At 42.0% G+C, this 25,646-nt stretch overlaps 1 protein-coding gene across 6 annotated transcripts in view; it reads right to left on the bottom strand.

Moving 5' to 3' along the window:
* The window catches only part of galt (galactose-1-phosphate uridylyltransferase), a 159,672-nt gene that overhangs the window by 92,975 nt on the left and 41,051 nt on the right, over positions 1–25,646 (bottom strand). For 5 of the 6 annotated variants that reach the window (XM_066650844.1, XM_066650843.1, XM_066650842.1 and 2 more), the window contains 2 exons: positions 8,773–8,905; positions 2,619–2,702 (listed from right to left, as the gene is read on the bottom strand). In XM_066650844.1, the coding sequence (XP_066506941.1) occupies positions 2,619–2,702; positions 8,773–8,905 (217 nt within the window). The remainder of the gene's footprint in view (positions 1–2,618; positions 2,703–8,772; positions 8,906–25,646) is intronic. The other variant, XM_066650845.1, reaches the window with a different exon arrangement.

Here is a 25,646-nt window from a genome sequence, read left to right as displayed (position 1 = left end):
AAACAATCTTAAAGTCTGTATTACAGAGTTATAAGCATCAGAAACAACCTCTCTTCAATTTCCAACAGTTTGAGGCTAGTATGAGATGATTTTAGCAAAATGCTAATCAAAATGACATGCTAGCTACATTAGCCTCATAGTCGCAGTGGGAAATTAACCAAGCAAACTTTAACTTTACAAAGACTCTAACCCTCCTCCAGATGATCAACTCGCTGCCCACAGAGACAAATGCCAGCACATGGCTTTACATCTTATGATCACAGCACTGGTGACATAGTGGTTTCCTGACTCTGGTTGTGTTTTGAGAGGAATCTTGGGAAAGCTTCTCTGCTCCTACCATCCGTCTCACAGTAAAAACTGTGGTTTAGCAGGTGACAGCTGTCAGATCTGGAGCCTGCTGCCATTCACACTCTCAGAGAGTGAGAGAGAGAGAGAGAGAGAGAGAGAGAGAGAGAGAGAGAGAGAGAGAGAGAGAGAGAGTGATTGTGCAGTGGCCGGTCGACCAAGGCTGTAACAAGATACCAGATTATATCTGCCTCCCTCTCTTCACCCCCCTGCTACAGCAGCCTCTCAAAAATCACAGCCCTGTGCAGGGTGTCAATCACGCACTCTGATCAGTTATCCTGCCTTCTGGAAAAGATACCTGCAACAGGCAGTGCTGACAGTGAGTCAGAAACAGGTGCAGGGTAAACGTCTTCAGCCTGTGAGTCATTTTCTTTAAAGCTCAGGAGGGGCATTCTCTTCTCAAGATTTCACCACAGCTTTAATAAAAGTGTAGTCACAACATTTAGAAGAGATGAAAAATGAAAGTGTAGACCTGTCTTACACTCAGGTCGAGTTTATACAAAATGACAGTCTTCATAGCATGGAAAAGGTTGTTTAAGGGTCTACCACAGTCAAAGTCGCTTTTATCCTCACCTATTTTTCAAAGACTTTCTACATGTTCATGGGCCTAGATTATAGCTAATCTTTCCCAATGTATCCTAAATGTGAAAATCTTCTACTTAAAGGGGACATATTACACCACTGAAATATCTGTGATATGCTTTGGTCAAAATACCACAAGGATCAATCACCACAGCAGCATTCTCCCCCTGTCACAACAGCCCTGTTCAAAACGACCGGTTTCAGCACCTGTTCCTTTAATTGAGAATGAGCCACAGCTCACTTCAGCACGAAAGCCCAGGAGTGAGGAGCAGAAGCTCTTGCTGTTGTTATTCATTCATTATCTGTAACCGCTTATCCAGTTCAGGGTCGCAGTGGGTCCAGAGCCTACCTGGAATCATTGGGCGCAAGGCGGAAATACACCCTGGAGGGGGCGTCAGTCCTTCACAGGGCAACACAGACACACACACACACATTCACTCATCCACTCACACCTATGGACACTTTTGAGTCGCCAATTCACCTACCAACGTGTGTTTTTGGACTGTGGGAGGAAACCGGAGCACCCGAAGGAAACCCACGCAGACACAGGGAGAACACACCAACTCCTCACAGACAGTTACCCGGAGCGGGAATCGAACCCACAACCTCCAGGTCCCTGGAGCTGTGTGACTGCGACACTAACCTGCTGCGCCGCCGTGCCGCCCCCTGTTGTTATTGTTTTCTCTATATTAATTCCTGCTCATTTAAAAGCTGTTTGTACTAATGATTAAACAAAAATCACTATATATTCTCTGACTTTTGCCCTGTACAATTTTAGGGCATGGAAAGATTTTAGTAAAATAATATCAGAATAAAACAGGAATTCATAAAAATAAAGCCACACATTCATGTATTACAGGAAAAGTAAATGATAGCAAATAAACATATGGGCTTTGATCATTTAACAGCCTTCAGCTGGGTATAAAAGCTGTAAACGTATGCCACCAGGGTAATATGAATAAGCTGCATCTCTCACAGCTTAACTTCTATTACAAAGAGTAGGGGAGCACACACTGAATGTCAATGCACATTATGTCACTGGAGGGCCCTCTTGTTCATTGACTTGTGGAATCAAACTAAATGAGTAAAATATTTAACACACACACTGATTAAGGTATGCTGCTGAGTGCTTGTTTAGAGTTGGTTAAGTCCAGCCCTAAACCACAGCCCTGCTGAGATGCTCTCTTGCCGCTGCAAGGCAGTCAGTGGCTCAGAAGAGGAGACAAGAGCAATCTATTAGTAATGTTGTTCATGAATAAAACAAGAGCTCCACACTGGCATTTCTGCATTATCAGGGTTTATAAAAATATATATATATCTCGAGAAAAAGGCACTTTCAGTGCGCTTAATCCGCGTGCAATTTCCCTGAAATGCGCTGACAGCTTTATGCACACTGGGGTGTCATTTTAACATCCTTCAACACCATATAGCACTGGCACAACACTTTTCCACCCTGACACTGAATCAACGCCCGACTGAAGCTTGGACGCCAATGAAAATTCACAAGCATCATCTTCATCTGTGTGGGGGGTGGCTGGTGGGACGTGTTCATCCCTCCCTCCCTCCCTCCCTCAACATTCTCCATGGAAACAAGACAACTGGCAACACCTGCCATTTGTCAAAATCCCACCGCTGCCTTTTGTTCCCCTCTCCTCCTACCACATAATTGCCACATCGAATGCATCTCTTACCATGCCAGCCCATTGAATAGGGGAAGGAGACCTCAAAAAGGTTGTCGTATTTCGTCAGGAGCCTTTTCATTACGGATGCCAGACCTGTGGTGAGAGAGAGAGAGAGAGGGAGAAAGAGGGAGAGATAAAAAGCTTGAACCGGGTAGAATTGACTTCAATTTACCTCCAATATTGCCTGAGCTTTAGCCAGCCTTGTCTCATTACCCACACACCACACCAGACCCCAGCCTCTGCAGTCGCAGGCAAAAGCTGCATTCATTCTATCTCACTGGCAATATACACTACAATAAACACAACCCTCACACAGTAATGTATCTACATATTACCACTGTCACAGCCTCAGATCTCCACTGAATATGTAAAAGAAGAAGGATGAAACGTTGTTTTATCTATATATGTAAGTTATTTCAGAGCTGTTAGCCCATTGATCAGGAAACACTCCTATGATGTAAAGAGCAGCTGATGTTTTCAAGGTGTGGATCTGACAGCAATAATAAAATGACAAACAGCAACTCTGAAAAAAAATTCACCATCATCCTGAGACTGCATCGTGTCACGTTTGTCCTTCAAAGCTGACGGAAGGTTCAAAGTGGACGTTTGCCTTGCACAGCAACAGCTGTTCAGTTGATTTAAAATAGTGACAATAAAGCTATAGCTCATAATGATAGTTCAGTCCAAAAAACCAGAGTCTCCCGCCAGACGAAGTCTTACATTCTGACATTTGAAATGAATTATGCTTCACTCTGTAGCCCATAGTTAGAGGCTGACGGTGCTAAGATATTTTATTAAAATGAAACTGGCCTTTACAATAGAATCCAAATCATAAATTCTCATACACCACCTCAGTCACACGGTAAGCCAATCATACCATCAGAATAACAATGAATAAAACCATGCAGAAGGAACGTTAGGTAGTAGTTTTACCTTAAAATTACAGCTTCAAAATCATTCTGATGCTGAACCGATATATAAAAGTGAGAACAGAGCCTCTGCGGAAACTGCACTATGTAACCTTTAGAGGACGGTAGAGGACGGAATTCAGGATAGCGCTGTAAAAGTGAACTACACTCTGAAACTACAGGGGAGCCCAGGAGCAGAAATACAAAATCTAAGTTAACAGGAAGGTTACAATAACACAAATAACCATTCTCTAAAATGAGTTTGGGACTTTCTGATGTGACACAGATGGTAGAATTTGCCATAAACAGCATGAATCCACAGACCCAACCTGCCTAGCGCCTGCAGCTCAGGCTGGTGTTGGTAGTGTAAAGCAGAGAGGGAGTGTTTTCTAGGCGCACATTAGCCCGCTAATACCAATCAAGCATCAGCTAAATCCCACAACCTGAGTAGCTTTGCTAATGATGTGCAATTCTTTATGGTCATGATGTACCCGTCTTCTCATTATGGTAATGTGCCTGATCACCAAGCAGCTTCCATAAACATGACCCGTGTACTTCAACGTCCTCCTCGGTCAGACACCGGATTCAACATCGCACCACTGGCATGCAGTAAATCAGATAAAGTGGCTGTGTGTGACATTGGGTTTTCAGCGGCTTTCTATTAATGCAAACTAGCCAACGCAAACCCAGCTGAAGTCTGAAGCATAATAAATACAACAGTGTTTTAAGAAACACAAACACACTGGGCTTTTGCTGTCAATAAAGTGGATTACAGCATAGGTCATAGGCCCGCGGTTCCTAAGCAGTGTCTCACACTAGAATAATTGATTGTGCAGAGAGCGTTTCCCTCTCTCAAGGATAAAGACAGACAGACGTGCCTCATTACGATTCATATTATGCATGCTGTCTGTTTTATGAAATATGCATAAACACAGGCATTCATAATGACGATCACAAATGAAGGTAGGCAAAAGCACAAAGGGTAAATGCTTTCGGAAGATTCATACTGTGAAATATGACACAGGGGAAATCATGCTTTCGATCATTCTGAATAAAAGTAAATCAATCCTCTCCGTGACAAACATATAGTACATATCGTATATATTAGTGAACTGGACGAACGCCCAGTGAGAACAGCAAGGGCTGCATGCCCTAACCAATGAGTTTATAGTGTTTGTAGCCTCTCACTCTCAGCACAGAGCTTGTGTTTCTTTTTCACAGAGAAAGACGTTGATGAGAAATAATGCTTTCCGCCAAGTCACTGGTTTTGTTTGTTTGCTACTTATTGATTCATCCACAGGTCTTTTACAAGCACTGCTCATAAGTCCACAGACAGTGCGGAAGATATTGGTTTAAACAAATTGTACAAGAGTGTTCTGGGAGACAATATTATGGGGGGAAAAAGGTTCAGTGCATGTGGAGATCTGGAGCTCCTACCAACACTCAAACCGTGAAACAAGACCATCCAGTCAATTTATTGTTGAACACACGGGATAAAACAAGTCGTTCGGATTTTGTACTGTTTTGTACGTCAAGTGCAGCGACTTCTTGTCTCTCCATCACAGCACGGATCTGTGTTTATGTGTGGAAACAAAGGCGAGGTTCATCTGAGCAACACAGACACAATGACATAGACAAACTGTGTCTGCATGCGGAACATTAAAACGAAAAGAGAAGAAAGAAAACCAAGTGAAAACGGCTAAAATCCAGCGGTTCTGCTCCTCACTCCTGGGCTCTCATGCTGAAATGAGCTGTGTGTGATTCTCGTTTAAAGGAACAGGCCCTAAAACTAGCCATTTCGAACAGGGCTGTTTAGAGACGGGGATAATGCTGCTGTGATGTGTGATCCTTGTGGTATTTTAACCAACGTATCATAATTAACTGAAAAAAAAAAACATGCATGTGGACTGTGGACTATACCTCACTCTTTAACTCAACTCTTTTCCCCTTGATGTGAACATAGTAAACACACACCAAACTGACTGGGTTCTGCTCTGCTGTAAGGGAAACTGGCTACGCAATGGTCTCCTTAATTGTGGAGCTCGGAGAAAGGTGATGCTCCACTGCTGCAGTGTGCCATGCGCCCTCACAGCAGCTGACCTGAAAGCTAATTTGCCTGACAGTTATTTACATCGGGGGATTAAGACCGTCACGTCTAAAGCACTCAGGCCTGTCAGCAGGAGAGACCACCTCATCCAGGAAGAGAACAGTTATCTGTTACTGCAGCCACTCCTCACAGTCCCCTACCTCCAGCTCCTTTACCTTCTGTCACACTGACAGCTTGGTGTTAATAACAGCTGAGGAAGAGGCAGCGTGTGTGAGAAGAATGACTCCAGCAAAAGGGCACAGTGAGCAGCATGATGACAGACATGCAGAAGTGGAGCTTTACCTAAACACGTAGTCGAGGGAAGAGGAAACCTGCCCGAGCTGGTCAGGGAGTTCACAAAAATGAGCTTTTCGTTCTGCACTTTGCAGCAAGGGGCTACATTCACAAACATAGCTGTGTGGATTTTTACTCATTTACTCATTGCTACGAGACTGACTCCTTACCTGTTTAAATTCATCTTCAAATGCTCTCACAGTTGCTCACTTTAACTGCTATTGGACCCTACATCTCAGAGTGTATTTTTCAGAAAGCCTTTAAAAGACTTTAAATTAGTTGTTAACATTTGGGATGGACTGGTTGATCTGAGGGCGGCACGGTGGCGCAGCAGGTAGTGTCGCAGTCACACAGCTCCAGGGACCTGGAGGTTGTGGGTTTGATTCCCTGCTCCGGGTGACTGTCTGTGAGGAGTGGGGTGTGTTCTCCCTGTGTCCGCGTGGGTTTCCTCCGGGTGCTCCGGTTTCCTCCCACAGTCCAAAAACACACGTTGTTAGGTGGATTGGCGACTCAAAAGTGTCTGTAGGTGTGAGTGAATGTGTGAGTGTGTGTTGCCTTGTGAAGGACTGGCGCCCCCTCCAGGGTGTATTCCCGCCTTGCACCCAATGATTCCAGGTAGGCTCTGGACCCACCGTGACCCTGAACTGGATAAGGGTTACAGATAATGAATGAATGGTTGATCTGATTGTAGCACAGTGGCGCAACACGTAATTCAAACCTCACCTCAGGTCACTGTCTGAGAAGACTTTGGTGTGTTCTCCTTGTACCTGTGTGGGTATCCTCCCACAGTCCAAAAACACATACCAATAGGTAGATTGACTATTTTAGTGAGACACATAATTCATAATAGTTCCCACTGTAAAGTGACTTGTGATTTTATTTTGTTTTCTTCAATAAAAAGTTGCAGATCTGTATAAATGTTAAGTGTGTGGTAGCCCTGTGATGGACTGACGGCCTGTTTAGTGTGTGTTCCTGTTTTGCAGCCGGTGTTTCCGGGTAAGCTCAGGACTAACCACAGAAGCAGTTACAGAAATGAATGAATGACCTTAATGCTTATTTTTTTAGTCTGTTCTCTAGGTAAATTTGTACATACTTGATACTTGATCACTCTTTGTGGATGTACAGGTTAAGGTCTGATGCCTATCCAGCATGGAGAAAAAAATAATAAAAATCAGCCTTAACTCTAAGCTCCCAGTGATTAGAACAGCAGGATTTTCATTCCCCTAAAAAAACAGCTAAAATCACCATCTCCCTCCAGAGTTTACAGGGTTCTTTCTGTAATTATTCTACTTGGAGTACATGACAAACAGCTTCTGTGGATTTAATTAAACAGTGCCACCAGTGGAGCTGAATATCTGAATATCTGCACTATTCTTCATTCCTTTTGGGTTCTTTCACCGTTTCTTCCTCACACACCAAGAGGAACCTAAACTGAGCAGGAAAATTTGTATTTTCACTTCTCACCGTCACCCTTGGATTTCTCATTAGTGACTTGTTATTGTATTGTAACACTGTTTTGTGATTATATTAATGGAAGGTTATCCAAACCTTTTAAGCTCCAATTTGGCTGTTAAAACTCCGAATGAATTATCAGATTAATTGGCAGATTGTTTCATTAATAATATAATCATCAGTTAAAGACCTAAGTATGAGGCTATATTTGAACACTCGCTGATGATAAATCAGTAAACGCTGTGAGCTCCAGCAAAAAGGATGAACTTGACTGGCAGATAAAGCCATGGAAATAAAGAAAATACAGTGTTACCAAGATTTACAAGGAACTATGATCTTATTTACACACAGGAAAACAACTCCAAACACAATGTATGTTTAGCATTACATGTTAATTACAGGGCGGCACGGTGGCGGAGCAGGTAGTTTCACAGTCACACAGCTCCAGGGACCTGGAGGTTGTGCGTTCGAGTCCCGCTCCGAGTGACTGTCTGTGAAGAGTGTGGTGTGTTTTCCATGTGTCTGCGTGGGTTTCCTCCGGGTGACTGTCTGTGAGGAGTGTGGTGTGTTCTCCATGTGTCTGCATGGGTTTCCTCCGGGTGACTGTCTGTGAGGAGTGTGGTGTGTTCTCCATGTGTCTGCATGGGTTTCCTCCGGGTGACTGTCTGTGAGGAGTGTGGTGTGTTCTCCATGTGTCTGCATAGGTTTCCTCCGGGTGACTGTCTGTGAGGAGTTTGGTGTGTTCTCCATGTGTCTGCGTGGGTTTCCTCCGGGTGACTATCTGTGAGGAGTGTGGTGTGTTCTCCATGTGTCTGTGTGGGTTTCCTCCGGGTGACTATCTGTGAGGATTGTGGTGTGTTCTCCATGTGTCTGCATGGGTTTCCTCCGGGTGACTGTCTGTGAGGAGTTTGGTGTGTTCTCCCTGTGTCTGCGTGGGTTTCCTCTGGGTGACTGTCTGTGAGGAGTGTGGTGTGTTCTCCCTGTGTCTGTGTGGGTTTCCTCCAGGTGAATGTCTGTGAGGAGTTTGGTGTGTTCTCCCTGTGTCTTTGTGGGTTTCCTCCAGGTGAATGTCTGTGAGGAGTTTGGTGTGTTCTCCCTGTGTCTGTGTGGGTTTCCTCCAGGTGACTGTCTGTGAGGGGTTTGGTGTGTTCTCCCTGTGTTTGTGTGGGTTTCCTCTGGGTGACTGTCTGTGAGGAGTTTGGTGTGTTCTCCCTGTGTCTGCATGGGTTTCCTCCGGGTGCTCCGGTTTCTTCCCACAGTCCAAAAACACACGTTGGTAGGTGAATTGGCGACTCAGATAATGAATGAATGAATGTTGATTACAATTGAGTGCAAATTTGAATGGCAAACTGGTGTAAATTCTATAAGGACAATTCTCAGAAAAAAAAACAACTGAAACTTAAAATGAAGGACATAAACTCACTGTCTCTCTCCTGGGGTGTGAGGTCAGGGAGACGTAGAACATGTCGTCTTGGCAACAGCAAGGTTTGAAAAGGCCATGTGGCCCAATAAGGCACCACAACCAGCCAATGCTCGTTCTCCACTACTATACGCTCCTGTACAACACACACACACAGACACAGACCACACAAAATAATCACTCTAAAGAATAACAGGTTACATGCCATCGCTGTCCAAATAAAAACATGCATCTCCATTTTTAGTTTACTACATTATTTGAACAAAGCAGTTGTCCTTCACTTTGTGTGAAAATTCCATGAAGAACGGGCCAATAGAAATGCTCCAAAAAATCCTTGGAAATATATATTTTACATTGATTTCAATAGAAAGTTAAGAAAAGGTTTTTTCTATCTCCTAGAATTTTTAAAACATTTTTAAGAGCAACATATCTTTCATTGGACAGTGATGATTTAAAATGAAAGTAAAACCCAAGCTTCAGTAACATTCCATACATCCTGCAGTAGTCTGCTGCACATAAGAGATGCTTAAACATAACAGATATCAGAAAATAATGGTGGTACATCATTTAAGAGCATGACATAAAACTTAATTATACAAGTAGTGTATGTCTAAGTATTATATGTCCTTGTCTTTTGCGCCATCCAGCACTTAAAAAGTAATGAAGAAATATAAGGGAATGTTTCTTTCAACACTTTGTGTTCAACAAAATTGCAAGGACATGCAGAAAACAGCAGACCGCTTTTCCCCTGACATCAGGCCATTTTTTTTATGAACTTCCTGATTTCTAAAGCGCTCAGTGTCAAAAAGTGTTGGCAGCTCCATAAACAAGAACTATTTTGCTGCCAGGTAGTGATGTATCTGCCGCTTTTCTCAAAACAGACAAAACAACAGATTCCAGAGTTTACTGGCTCAGATACATTATTATATACAATACACAAGGTCTTTGAAAGACTGCACATACATAACTGATCCAAAACCATTTTATTATTCACAGTCAGTGCAGTATTAACTGAAAAATATACACTTACTGTATATCATTTGTTATTTTGAAAATGAAAGAATCCCTAATCATATGATTAGCAACATATTAAAGGGGATGTCGATTGATAAAAGTCAGAAAACTGTACTGCCCCCATGTCTGAGCTTCTCCAATCACAGCACTGGACCTGTCTCCAAATAGGAGGTCAAAGAGTGTGTAAGAGAAACAATGAGAACGTAGAAAACAGAGGTGCTGAAACCCGGTCATGTTTTTAAGCAGGGAAGAATGCTGCTGTAGGGTTTGATCCCTGTGGTGTTTTGATGAAAACATGAACTGCAGGCAGAATATTCCCTCTTTGAAACCCATGTGGCATATTTCGGACCCAGTAGGGATCACTAACTAGAAAAAAACGTAAAGAGAAATGTCTGTACTCATGGTTTAGCAACACTCTCGGTTTATAAACTGTGGGGTTTTATTTTATTGTGTGAGACAGCGTAAATCACATGCTAGCTCCCCCAACAGCTCTGCTTTATAGGCCACTTGAATGACTAAAGTTAACACAGTGTGAAATAATGAATAGTTTATTGACCTTTCTTAAATACGGCGACTGTTACACTGGCACTAATCAAATTATTGTTTTTACATTTGTCACCAGGTCTCACACGATGGGAGCTGGAAGCTATTATACGTTAGATTTATTTATGTATGTACAGTTTATTAACTGAGAGTATACATCATTTCATTATTATTATTAATGACCCCTACTGGGCAATGTCTGGACAAGTTATTGTACCATTCCCATGAGGTCACCAGTTATCAGCTTTAGTGACACAACCTCCGTTTTTACAAAAAGAACAGAAGCCCATGTACTTTCCTTAGACTCCAACTCCAACTAAAGGAACTGAGCTTCATGAGACACAAGACCGCTTAAAGCACTTAACCCCCATAAAATTACCCAAACTCTGATTAAAATGACCTTTACACGTGAGACGTTAGACCTCCGCCCAGTTCCCCCCAGGCTCCAGCAACTGGGATTAGGGAGGCAGGTTTGGAACATGACAGCTGATGATGGATTACAAAACGGCTGGAGTTGACGTGTGGCTGCTACAGTGAGCCGGGGTCTGATGAGGAGGCGTTTGACAAAGCGCAGCTCCGTGTGGCAGTGAGTGATGGGAACTGATTAGTACCTCGGCTCACGATGATCTTCACACAGAGTGATGGCAGAAGAAGCAAGAGACAGAAAACAGCGAGAAAGCAAGGTACAGACTGAGGAAGAAACAAATGGAGGGGGAGAAAAAGTAAGGACAATTAGTCTTGGGGCAGAAAAGGACGAGAGTGACAGATGCTGTTGAAATTTGTTTTCCCAAAATGTGTCATACCTTTTAAAATGTTTGGTTTGAGGCTTTTTAGCGGCAAAAACCCATTCCAGCTCCACTCGCTGCCTTATTCAAAATAGTTTCCACTACACAAAACGTATGATGCAATATCGCCGGAGAGCTGTTAAGCTCAGAGTTTTGACTCCAAACTTGTAAACCCAGAACTGAGCCCTTTCACCACGGCTGTTGAAACTGATTTTTTGACGTGTTCTTCTTTCAGCACACTCTAAATGTGCTCACAATGAACGGGTGGCTTTAACATCTGTCATTTCTTTGTAGTAGAGTCAGTAGAGGCTCAAAAGTCTGAATGCATCATTCAAATGGACCACATTTGGGTGCTGGGTACTTTGTCCCCCCCCCCAAACACAGCAACTATATTTTGGTACACCAGCTTCCACCTGCACCATGGCAACAATCTGAAAGCAATTTGCCCACAGCGCCTTGCTTATTTACATCCACCCTCACTGTTTATGCATTAAGTGCTGGTGATAACATCACTGCGTTTGCATCATCGCTTGGATCACACTCCGGCATGCATCTGCAGGAGCTCCTAAAAGGCCACTGCAAACACATCCGCTCTCAAGACAAGCGCTGCTTTTTTTTCCCCAACATCCAAAACAAAAAAAAAAAACCACCTGCATGTCACTAGTGCTGAGAAAATTCTGGAAAGGCATCCTCGTTTTTCTCCACACTGTGGCGGTGGGCATGAGGATCCTGGGCCTGCAGACAGGGAAGAAACATCGCACTCCTGCGGTGAGCACAGATCAGAGGGAGGCGTGCGTGGAGAGCGATTAAAGTTTTAAAAGGAGCGGCTTCGTTACAAGACATGACTACACAACCGCGGGTTATTAAATCTGCAATTAGACACCATTTACAAGTGCATTATTTAACAATTTCTGGAGTAGGCACAATAGTAGTTGCCACGGAGACGGGACATTTGGGGGGCATCTTCAGCAACTTTAGGGAGGAGGAGGCCTGCAATTACACCACTGTTCCCTTTTATGTTTCCCCTGTCCTTGCAAAAGCTCATCTTTATGTGCCATTAAGGCAGCGTGATTACTCTGCCTCAAAACACGCTTCCATCACCCCTTGCTTTCCTATTCATTCGGCGCACTAACCCTCGCACACAAGGAGCTCGATGAGGTTTGATGAATAAGTTATTGGAGTTGGAGTTATTAAAGTTTTCACAGACATTACCAAAGGGATATTCCGGCTCAGAGCAGGGCAGTAGTAGCTCGATGAGGAGACCGAATGTGCTCCGCGGCACAGTGAAGCCATTCTTCAGTACAGTGAATGTTCGAGGAAGGTCGTTACCAGCATGCCGGCTTCTCAGCACAGACAGGCTTTTGTTTAGCCCTGTAGAACAATGTAAGTGCATTATAAAAAGCACAGTTTAATCTCATCTCCACCTGGAAGATAACTTCATGAAAGAGTCCTGTGTGCTAAAAGAGCCGGGTGTTTTTCCGGAGATGCTAAATGCCACTTTATTTTCCTGAGCTTGAGTGTTTGTGTTTTCAAAACAGAGGCACCATGTTTTCAGAAAAGAAAAGGTGTTGGGAACGAAGCATTGCGCAGTGAAAGGAGGCCTTCAGGAATAGACAGATGCCAATGAGGGTTGTGATAAGTCGCATTCCTCTGTAAATGAGACATGACTACACAAACACACACACACAGACCCTAGATGACCCCTGTTTGTGTGACTGTGTGTGTGTGTGTGTGTGCTAATGTAAACTTTGCAATTCCAGTATCTAATCTTACTTCCATTTATATCATTCCAAATAAACTATTCATTTCATCTTGTGCCCTGTGAAGGACTGGCACCCCCTCCAGGGTGTATTCCCGCCTTGCGCCCAATGATTCCAGGTAGGCTCTGGACCCACCGCGACCCTGAATTGGATAAGGGTTACAGATAATGGATGAACGAATGAATTTCATCTTGTGATAGTTGATATTCAGATATGGTTCTAAAATATTTAAGAGATTAATGATGATGAAAACATCACTACCATGAATCCTGTCAAACCTACAAAGATGAGGCTATAAATCTGCACTAGAACGCTGATACAGGTGACAAACCTCAAAGTAAGCGCTAGTACAGGGATGCTATGAGCCGTATGAAGCCCTCCACTCAACTGTATTTGGCCAGCTAGATGTTTCCTGGATTTGTATCGGCTGCTTGCACCTCTGGCATCTGTAACTTCTAGTTTGTGCTTAGCAAAAGAAACTCAACAATGGCATGTTGTGCCTGTCAAGAAAAAGAACAATAGATTTATATCTCTCTGGTGTGAAAGAAAAGCCTTTGTGCTTTATCTGCAGAGAAGACTTCGCTATTCTCAAGAAAAGCGTTATTGAAAGACAACACACCACCAAACAAGCACTCCACATTGAACTGTACAAGCAGAGAAAATTAAGGTGCTCAAGAATAATTTGCACAGGTAGCTTCATTCCAGCGACCAAAAATGGATCTGGACAGCATGACATCGGCGAGTTAAGTGATGTGCGAATTGATCGCAAAAAGACAGAAGCTGTATTCTGAGTGCGAGTGTGTGAAAGAATATTATGTCCACATTAGAGGGCTTATATATCCTGTGAGTCTGTGAAAAACACTTCTTATAACCTGAGATTGCTGAATTAACCTGGAATCAGGAGATTCTCAGTGCTGTTCACAACCAGTGAAAATGAGAGGAGCAGGAGTAAAAAATACAAAACTCCTTGTGATCAGCTCAGGGACTACGGCAGCAATGTTCCCCTGTAACCCCCAACCGTCCACGATCAGGTATATACATATTCATTCGGCTCCCAGAGGGAAAAAGGTTCCTCGCCACTCCTCAGAAATTCACACTGAACAACTCCTGATGTGAAACCAGAACAAGTCGAGTCGATTGACTGTCCACCACCAGCCAGATCTCAATATGAGCCCACCCAGACAGACAACTGACTGCCCGAGACTTTGATACACTGCCGTGATCACCTTATGTTGCTAAATGTACCTTCTGTACTGGTGAGACAGAGGGGAAAAGAGAGCGAGGCTCATCAGTGATTCTTTTAGTGCACTGGACTCATCTTTTAATCTCTTTCATAAGGTGTACATCCACAGCGCTGGATCCTGGAGCTCTCAACCAACAAGGAGCAGCACAGAAGGTCTACTTCCACAGTCATAAAGTCTGACTCTCAGTCACTCAGGCAGACATGGAGAGAGGGATCCATATGGATTAGACGACAAAGTGACAGGCAGCTTCACACTATTAATGATCATAGTATTTCTTCACACTTAAACAAGTGCAAAATATCTTTTTCACACACTTGAATTTTCCCTTCACACGTATGACATTTCTGGCAAGGCGTCTGGTGACAGGTTCGACTCAAAGGTGAAATTCTGTACGTCTCGAGGAAAATAAATAGAACATATTGCTATGACAACTGTCTCTATCTTCAATATAGAGACGTGAAAGTATGCACAGGGTTCCTACCGGCATTTCAGAAAGATGTAGTTTAAATGGTCAGAATCATCTGTAAGTGAAAGCTTGATATATTGGGGCTTTTTCCAATACCCCCCCCCACCCTTTCATACATTTGCCTTGTCAAGCTTTTGGCCAATTTAAAACAACACACAGTACAGAGTGTGAACTGACAATTTAGCCATCCTGCTACTGTTTAGATTAGCACCAGTTGTACAGTCAATAAATCATAAAACAAGCTGTTCTTCATTCAACAAATGCCTAAAATTACAAGGAATTTTGTCTAAAAAAAAAAGTTCTAATTACAAAAAAGCAAAACAGCTCAAATGGCACATATTATGAAAAGCTTTTGAAAATTTATTTTTTATTATGAAAATTTTCAGTGAATTTACACGTAGTCATAGGTTTTTGTTTGTTTGTTTGTTTTGTGGGCTGATTAATTCAGGAAACTATAAAAAGTGTCATTCAGATTTGTGCGCTGCATCTTACAGATTGACTCTTCGTCCCAGTCTCCAATCACACCACTGGAACTGTGTTTATGTTAGAATGCAAAGATGAGCTTAAATGGAGTCAAAGAATCATAACAAGTGCAGAGAAATAAAAGCGCTGATGAAATACGGAGAAAACAAGAACAGAGCAGAAAGAGACCCAAGCAAATAAATCCAGAAGTTTCTTAATCGTCATTCCGGGGTTCAAAACAGATTAAGACCTCTTCACCCAAAACATATCAGATTACTGATAGTGTACCATAAGTCTTTCTCAACTCTGAACTCAACTGTGTCACATGCTCATTTAAAAGAACAGGTACTGAGCAGGGCTGTAGAGTGGGGGGGAGAACGCTGCTATGGGGTATGATCCATGGTCTTCAGAATCATGTTCACTTCTGCTAAAGGAATGCATGCATTTTATTTTGGCGTGGGTGCCATATTAGAGACTAATTTTCTGGTTTGAGAGCGCAGCACTAATGTAAACAGCTGGGACTGATAGATATATTAATCTCATACACAGCTTCTGTCCCTGTGCTGGAGAGCCTCACTAAGAATAAATGAAGCCTGTCACCTCTCTGCTTGAAGGGGTAAAGGTTCCCACAGAGTGTCATAATTAAGAGAAAAAGACTGTTATCTTCTGTTAACCATATTAGCACATTCATCATAGGGTCCAATGGAAAATTGTTAGCATGTTAAACTCGTGTGCATTTATCTGTGCGTTATTCATACACAGATCACATACAAGCTTTAGTTATTGTGTTATTTCACGCATGATTTGTTTTAGTTTGTAAGAGACTGCAGGCACTTTGTCTAATGTTTTTACCCGTTTACAGGGTATAACAGATTTTTGGAGGATAATGTTGTGCTGTAGGGTTTCAATTGTTCACTGCATTCATTTGTTCATCTGGTTTTGGCTTCAGGTTTAATAAGGTAGGTCTCCTTGTTTGATAATGTAAGGTGATCAATGAGAGATGTTTCCATGCCTCAGCGAAGCCAAGGCCGCACCCCAAATGTCATTGTGCACCCTCAGTTGGGCATAGTGTCTGTCATAAAATAACTGTTTCTTTGCTATAACAAAATGTCAGGTAGGTGTTACCTTAATACTTTAATATCTTGATGCAACTTTAGAGAAGTTTGAGTATATTACTATAGAAAAGCGTTGGGTGATATCTGACTTTTGGTCACAATTAGATATTTCAATAAGTCATTTATGTAAAGGCATAGCTCTGAATCCTTGGGTTTCAGTCAGTCTAACAATGCTCGTCTTCAAGCAATAAAGAGAAGGGATCTTCGATATGTTGCAAGAAGATATAGCAGAGATGGTTCTGTTGTGATGCATTGCGTCATAGTCTCATAACCTGCTACATAACTCTTTCAGTGTGAAGATGGTCTTACAAGGACCTCTGTTTGGGAAACAGGCGGACATAAACATACACAGGTATGAATCAAAAGATAATCAGACTTAGGAATGTAGTCAAAACCTTTTGTACATCTCACGCATCAAGATTAAAGAGTAAAGACCAAGAGGCCTTAGGCAATAAACAATACTTTAGCTCTATTAAATCCAGCCAAAAAGCTTAAAGAACTGAATATAAGTAGCTCTGACGGGTCTCCTTCTGCTGGTTGCCTTCGAGCTAGGCCCCAAACACCAACACATAGAGGCAGCACAGTTCTTCCTCAATAGAGCAGAACTGATTCGCTGAACTCCGTGGGGGCTGCACATCTCTAATCTCCACATCTTGCTCCCTTCCCTCGTACTCTTTCTTTCACCACATCATCTTTATTCCCAGTCACTTTTCTTTTATATGAAATCTGGCCTTGCTGGGCGCACATGCAGCAAGATTAAAAAGGCTTCAATGAAAACTTTGGCGAAATCCTTAAGAAACCAAGGTTTGGCTTTGATCGCGATCATCTCAAACAATCCAAGACGATCTACTCAGCAGAGAGCTCATGTTTCCAAGCGTTTTGCCTTTGGCTGCTGCTTCTTCTTGTGGCTTCAATATCTATCACTCCCTCTCCCTTGGGTGAAGTGCATGCCTGGGCATGGAATCATGTTAAAAAAGCATTGTTTGTCTAGCACTTTTCAAAGGAAGCTGCACCACGGCCTTGTCCTATGGGTGTGTGGAGTGTGCAGCAGAATTGAATTGGGGTTTAATGAGTTTGGCTGTGGATGCGGATGAGAATCCCGGGGTGTGGTGGAGGGGTTTGAATTGTTCACTGCATTCAATTTGCATTAAATTGAAGCGATACGCATTGAGACAATGCTGATTATTTTTGATTAGATGTTAACATGATGATCAGGGCTTTCTGTCACATCACACATTTGTTGAGCTTGATTTCTTTCAAATTCACGGACGTTATTTTAATAAATGGCAAACGACGACAATTAAAGAAAAGAAAAAAAATCAAACGTCGCTGTGAGGGACTGAACAGGGCTCAGTCTCCAGAGAGATGCCCCCCTAAAGGCGGCAAATCAGCTGGAATACTTATTAGCATAAAGAACAAAAGAGCTGAAAACGTGCCATCTTTCTCTTATTCCCCTGACCAAGGCGGACTACATTTCTCAGATGATTCAAATGCAAAGCGTAGCATCAGAAACAAACGATTCATTAAGTGTCTTTCACAAAGCTATTTCTGTAGAAAGAAGAAGTTATTACTGAATCACCCATGCTTAATGAATTAACCTTTAGCATTTAGCAAACAGCTCACTGTTGTTTTGGAATCTGGCTTCCCAGTAAGCCTTGTGCTTCAAACAAACCAACTAGCTGGCGGACCAGACAGTGTTACATAATGTATGACACATCAAGGGCATCAGGGGGCAGCTGTGATGTCGGATGCCATGGGCATTTGTATCAAAGCTGCCCCCCTCTGTCCTTTGGAATGAGGTGTCTTTACTCCAGTTTTATGAATCACACCACAAAAATCTTCTCGCTGTGCTCATAAACAAAGATCATGAAACCTATTACACCTTCTGCCCTGATCTACCAAGACTGCAGGGTTCTAGACACTTTTTAGTCTACAATATACTTTTATTCTCACAAAATAGTATTTCTTAAGCCTTCCTGTTTAATTAACACTAACTGGTCTTAAAATAGGGAAAGCTGATGGCTGAATATAAACAATCTGATTGCTGAGAGAAATACATTCATTTGTGGTTGTAGGGTTTGTTTGTTCGTTTTTTCCATGTTCCTGTTTTCAATGCAGTGCTAAAACTAATTAATTCATGCATCAAATTCAGTATGTTGCTAACTGTAATGTAAACATCACCTACTTCCAATAGATAAAAGTGCTGTAAACTGCCTTAAAACAAACAAATGTTCAGAATTTCAATACTCTCCTGCACTCAGCTACATCTCACATTCCAGATTCTCTTGGTGTGCAGAGTTCCCCTAAGGTTAAAATCACAGAATCATCCCTTGGCCATTACTCAACACATGACTTGGGTTTGAATAACACCCTATTACAGAAATCATGCACTATATATCGTGTAAGGTCACTTTGTACAGCTATTACTTGTTCCCCCTATTGTTGCCCAGACCATTAACTACAAACAAACACTATGCAGTAAACAGTGAATATGTAATAAAGGTACCATTTCAGACAACATTTTAGTTCACGCAGTTGAAGGTGCTTTTGTGAAAGATCTTCCACTAGCTACAAGAACAAAACTGAAAACCAGCGCAGAGATATTTTAAAGTTAATACAAATTAACTTCAGAAAAAAAAGTATTTTAGATATTAAAATAAACTACAGTCAACAAAACAAAATGTGATTTGCACTTAAGACATTATCCATCATAGTCATAACATGCTGCTACTAATATTACCTTTTCCAGTGTTGTTGGACTCATTGTAAAAGTGACACGAATGCATTACCAGGTACTGACCTGACAGTGATTTCTTATAACATGGCTTGTCTGCCTTGGATTATCAATAATAACTTTCTAAATAACACTAACACATTGTGCTGAATGTTTTATGAGGCTTAGCGTGGTTACCGCTGAGCATCATAAATCTGGCCCACGCTGAAAACTAGCATCATCTAACACTGGTTCCTCTCTCTTAGGGAGACATCAGAGGTCAAGAAATCAAAGGTCTTAATTGTACCTCGCTGATAGAAACACTGGATTTTCCTTCTCCCTGTCTGCGAGCTGGCAGCAAAACGATTGGTTACCAGCTTCATCGATTGCCTTGCAAAGTGCAAAAAGGAGACATTCACTTCAGACATCTTCCTTGGCGAGTCGGTGAAGTACCAGCACTATAATACTTTTCTAAACGGAAGAGTGGTCTCGGAGGAAAATTCAGTCGTGAGGAACATGAGAACACAGTGCAATTTCACTCACAGTCAGAAAGACAGTGCCTAGCAGTAGGAGACATACAGAAGGGAAATTTAAATGAGCAATAAGAAACAGCTGGTGGATAAGATGGAGATCATGAGAAAAAAAGATTAAATCTTTGTCAGCATCTATGATTCACACCAGTACCAGGTTATTAGGATGGTCAAGAAAAGTTAAAGGTAATATTTGTATAACTTCAAAGTGATGAAGGACAGGGAATCTCAGTGTGTATTGAAATTAGAATTAGAATCACTATCGGCCAATGTGTTTGAACACAGAGTGATTTGTTCTAAGTACAGTGGAGCCTCTACCTTCGAACTTGATCCGTTCCGTGGCCCGGTTCGTAAGTGGAAAAGTTCGTTTCTCAAGTCAATTTTCCCCATTTAAAATAATGGAAAAGCAATTAATGCGTTCCAGCCCCCACCCCGAAAGTCACCCTTTTTGCACTGATATGTGTTTACAACACTCTCAAATTAGTAAAAAAATACATGTAGCGTTACTAAAAATAAAAAAGAAATACAGTGGTAACAGTAATAAAGAAATAAAGGTTTAAGTGGTTACACATCGCTACCTTGAAGACGTGACGACTGGCTGGAGGAGTAACACAGGCACTGGCTGTATGACGGGAGGTGGGGATGGGTGGTCAGATGGGTGGAATAACAGAGAGAAGAGTAGGCGGTGAATGTGGGGAGACGAAGCTTAGATACGGCTTAACTTAGCACGAATTTCGATGTCTGCTATTTACACTAATGCTAAATTGCTAAAGCTACAATGTGCTAATCTTACTTAAAGGCTCACTCAAGTCTGGGCGCTGGGAGACTCGCCTATTGGGGTCAGTGGCCATTTCCAGCCGCCGGCTCGGCGGAGGCTCGGGTTCGTTTCTAGAGTCATGGTTCGTTGGTGGAGGCAAAAAATATTCAAATGCCGGTTCGTATCTTGGAAAGTAGAGGCGTTCGTTAGTAGAGGTTCCACTGTATTTACCCCAATCCGTGCAGTGAAACACATTTACACACACACACCAATGAACACTAGGGGGCAGTAAGCAGTGCCCGGAGCGGTGGGCAGCCCTAGCTATGGCAAACGGGGAGCAGTTAGGGGGTTAAGTGCCTTGCTCAAAGTCACTTCAGTCATGACCTGCCGGCTCTAGGGATCGAACCGGCAACTTTCCGGTTACAAACCCATTTCCCTAACCACCAGATAAGGACGGCTTTTTTTGTCTTAAGTTGTAAATGAAATCAATCAGCAAAGCATTTCTGATGTCCTTCTAGTTTTTGTTTTATTTTTGCACATCATTGGTGCTACAAGGCTAATACAGCCCTTTAGAAAACTGCATGTCTAAACCATCACTCACATGCCTCAAGTAATCTCAAAAAGACCTGTTGAAATGGTTTGATACTCTATAATATCTCTGGACAATATGTCATCCACCCAACCTTGTAGACGGAACTCCAGGAAGTGTTCAAATTTCCCCGAAAGTCTTCTAAAATGAAAGCTCTGACTAAATTGATGTTTCTGAGCAATTTTCTCTTATTATGCTTCCCTGCCGTCTCCTGATATTGAAAATCTAACTTGTATTTCAACACATACTGTGGGCTCGAATGAAAATTAAATAGATTGGGAGGTTTTTCAATGTAGTTTAAAGAGAGATAAACAAAAATTCCAATCAAAACAAGCTATGATGAGTTTGTGAGATGTTTTTTTAGTGAAGTGTTGCAGTACTTCTGTAGAGCATTGTATCATTCACTTGATTTAGGCATAGTCTAATATCTTATGTTACCCTGATATATGGTGGTGGTGCTGGGGGTGGGATATTTGAATCTCTGAGTATCTCCCAGCCCTACTGCATAACATACTGCAATGTATACAACGATTCCAGTACAGATAAAATTCAAGATACTGTCAGTTTAAGCCATGCATGAGACATACATCTGTCAGTGTTCGCAGATAAGAGAATGCGGGTATTTCTGAGTCTTTGCCAAACGTTTCAACATAGAATGCATCTGTGACTGTACGTCCAAGCCCTGATGTTCTCAGGTGATTTTCTTTTAGCATGATGACAGCTAGCCTTGTTGCAATACTGAATATAAACACTGCAGTATGGCGGGAGCATCCAAAGGTGCGTTAGAGCATAGTGTAAAACTTCACTGGCTCTCATTTGCATATGAAAGGAAGCAACACCTGGTTAACATGAAACGGGTATTTACCCAAACTTGGCAAATGTAAACAGTGAGTCCTGTTGATTTTAAATGCCATTTGGTTTTGATGTGTTTTGTCACAAAAATGTGTGTGTATTGCAAAGTTCTCACACACAGACATGCACATGCACTTCCCACCGAGGAACACATGGGCTCTGCTGATTAAAACCCACGGAAATAAACAAATAAAGACAGCAATATGACTTTTCATGCCTGTCTCAGTCAGAAACCGGCAGATGGGCATTCAAGAACTGTTTAGCTTCCATAGAATCCATTTTCAAGCTTTTCACTCCTGTGTTTATTTCTTTCATGAATAACTGTAAAGCTCACTACAGCTTTCACTGTGGCAACATATGTCAAGTTCTCTCTCATTAGGATGAAGAGCTACTGAAGCAAGCACTGAGACAAATCTTCCAAAAATATAATACATGCAATTTCAACAGTGAGAAGTGAGAAGCACCAGCACCAACAGAACCCTCACGGCCAAAATGTCAGAACGAAACGATCAACTCAGTGGTTTATAATGTAGTTGGATTCTTAAGAATAGCCATTATCTCATTACATTACTGCGAGGATGACTTTAAATACCACTTGCTCTTTAAATGTATGAAGATGCAGTAATTACACTGATCTTGGGCAAGCCTGATCTAGAGACCTTTAAATGAAAAAATAAACAGTAGAAGATGGCATTTAGTGTGCCATCCATTCTTGCAAATGCCAACTAAAAACCTCTCCATCTTGAACGTGTGCACAACACAAAAATTACACAGTAAAAGCATCATATCAAGTGAACATGCACCTGAAAATACACTGCAGACAAAACAGAACATGACTCCACTGTATTAATTGCTAAATAAATAATTAATTAAATAAATAAATAAACTTCTTACATTTAATTTGAAGATTTTGGACAAAAAATTAAATAAAGCTAAAGTTAAAAAAATAATAATAATTCTAGGGCTTTTTGTTCTAGAGTATTTAATGATTTTTTTTTTTTTGGTAAACATTCTGTAATTCTCTGACACGTGATTCAAAAATTCATTCACCCAACAAAAATAACATTAATCTGTATGAACAGAAATATTTTGCTCAGTTGTAATGACTTTTTTGCTTAATTTGTAATGAGTTGTAATTGCATTTCATACAGCGTCAGAGTTTAAAAGATTTTTGTATTTTTCTTTTTAACACATTGAATCTTCACATCACGTCTGAGGCTCTGAACATGAAAGAGACTGATCTGTTGTGCAGTAACAGAAACAAAGTATTCATTTCCCTTTTAGCAACAAGATTCAAAGACACAGAAAAAAAATTGGCAGAGGGAACATTAGCAGAGAGAAGTTCCAAAAACTTACATCGGAGACTGAAGATCTACAGGAGGCAGTGTGAGTGTGTGTTTGGATTTTGTGTCTGTGCTCCAGCTATGAGCTTCCAGCAACAAAAAATGCAAATAAAGAACAAGAGTACACACATTCTAAAGGAAAAAACAGCATAACGGCTTTTGAGAATGTTCTCAGGTGTTGATTTTTGTTGTTGTGGGTAGGGCTTCTTTGCACACTCTGACAAACTGATAAACTCTAAATACTGAATAAATGTATATATCTATAATTCTGCTTAAAATAACATTCATTCATTCATTATCTGTAACCCTTATCCAGTTCAGGGTCACGGTGGGTCCAGAGCCTACCTGGAATCATTGGGCGCAAGGCAGGAATACACCCTGGAGGGGGCGCCAGTCCTTCACAGGGCAACACAGACAAACAGATATACATTCACTCACACCTACGGACACTTTTGAGTCACCAATCCACCTACCAACGTGTGTTTTTGGACTGTGGGAGGAAACTGGAGCACCCGGAGGAAACCCACACAGACACAGGGAGAACACACCAACTCCTCACAGACAGTCACCCAGAGGAAACCCACACAGACACAGGGAGAACACACGAACTTCTCACAGACAGTCACCCGGAGCAGGAATCGAACCCACAACCTCCAGGCCCCTGGAGCTGTGTGACTGTGACACTACCTGCTGCGTCACTGTGCCGTCCTAAAATAACATAAATAGTATTATTTATTAATATTTCTGTCCTGATTCATCATGATTTGAAATTTTTAAACGTTCAAAAAGCTGCAAAATTACAATAGAAGAAAACAACAGAGATCCAATACTCAATGACAGATGGATGACAGATCTACAATAGCATCTATCATCTCCTTCTGATTTTTGTATTTGGTGCGATCTACACTTCGTTTACGCCCCTAAAAAAATCTACCAGCATCAGCACAATGAGGTTAGAATAATTAATAACTAAGAACTCTTCTCTTCCTCAGCTTCCAGTTTCTCCAAACCACAGGCTGCAGGCTGAAAGTCACAGTCCAGCTGGCAAGTCCAATGCAGAGACACTCTTTTACATGCCAAAGTTCAGCAAGAGCGATCCCAGCACCCTTCACTCCAATCTCAGTCAACTCCTACAAGAACTAATACAGATGGTCCTTCTCTTATTTTTTTTCCTCTGCTCCAATAAGCTGGCACAGGAGGAAAGATGGAAAAAAAGGGGGAAAAAAGCTGAAGAGATGCTGTCATTATCATCAAAAGAAGTGTCCCAGGTGCCCTTTTCAAGCAGAAGGCCTTTTTTATTCACTTTGAGAGACGTAGCCACGAGGAGCGGTGGAGTGGACATGTGAGAGCGTATGATTAACTCATCACACAGCGCTATAAAAAGCGCCTCTTTATTCCCACGCCAGGCGCAGATGCTAACTGTATCTTCTCTCGGGCTTCTTATCCCAGCCATTAGACGCCTGATTTACAACAGCGGGGGAATAAACTTTCAGGCACATGGGATGACAGTTGTGAAAAGCTGCCGCTGCTGATATTTTTCTTTTTTTTTTTTTTAAACTGCATTTTCCTGCCTGAGCATTGATAAAGAATTTAAAAGTTGTGCTCAAGTGGTCCTTGGCACTTAGGGATACTTTGCTGAGCTCATAATGTGGCACAACACCGGTGAAATTCAAACAAGGCCCTAATCACAGAGATGTTAATACTGACGTGTTGAAATTTTATGAAAGTTCTGGGGAAACACTTAAACATCCAACATTCCAAAGTTCTTACAGAAACCTGGCTGATGAAGTTATGAAGCCCAGTTTTTAAGGCCTATTGTCTGTTGCATCTGTTTTCCGCCAGTGAGGACCCAATTTTGAAAAGCAGAACGTGAGCACACTACTTTTTTTTTGTTTGTTTTTTTTTTTGTTTTGTTTTTTGGAATCTTATTTTTTCCATACATGGTGTAGGGCCTCCTTTTGCGGCAAATACAGCGTCAATTCGTCTTGGGAATGACATACACAAGTCCTGCACAGTGGTCAGAGGGATTTTAAGCCATTCCTCTTGCAGGATAGTGGCCAGGTCTCTACGTGATGCTGGTGGAGGAAAACGTTTCCTGACTCGCTTCTCCACAACACCCCAAAGTGGCTCAATAATATTTAGATCTGGTGACTGTGCAGGCCATGGGAGATGTTCAACTTCACTTTTATGTTCATCAACCCAATCTTTCCCCAGTCTTGCTGTGTGTATTGGTGCATTGTCGTTCTGATACACGGCACCGCCTTCAGGACACAGTGTTTGAACCACTGGATGCACATGGTCTTACTGGTGCAATGTGGAGTTAATGAAGATTGTCCACCAGGCTGCTCCAGTTTAGCCATGAACCCTCCCACACTACAATGACAGGTGTTTCAGTTTCACTGTCTAACCCCTGTACATATACTGAGGAATTTACTGAGCACTAGCTGTGCAGAATATTCAGACAACACAATGATACCGTGCCAAAATGTCTGCCATTTTGTAATCTTATCGGCACAACTGTGCTTCAGGAAATGTTGCTTCTACAAGCTCCAGGGGTCCTGGATTCAGTCCTCATTTCATCACTGTCTGTGAGGAGTGTTTTTCACATCTCTGCATGGGTTTCCTCCAGGTTCTCCATTTTCCTCCCACAATCCATAAAATGCGTACGTAGGTGGATTGGCTCTGTGACATCGTCTATATGCGT

The sequence above is a fragment of the Hoplias malabaricus genome, chromosome 18 (genome assembly GCF_029633855.1).
Source record: "Hoplias malabaricus isolate fHopMal1 chromosome 18, fHopMal1.hap1, whole genome shotgun sequence".
NCBI classification, from domain to species: Eukaryota; Metazoa; Chordata; class Actinopteri; order Characiformes; family Erythrinidae; genus Hoplias; species Hoplias malabaricus.
The sequence above is the reverse complement of the archived record's forward strand: the minus strand, read 5'-3'. Positions and strand labels throughout refer to the sequence as shown.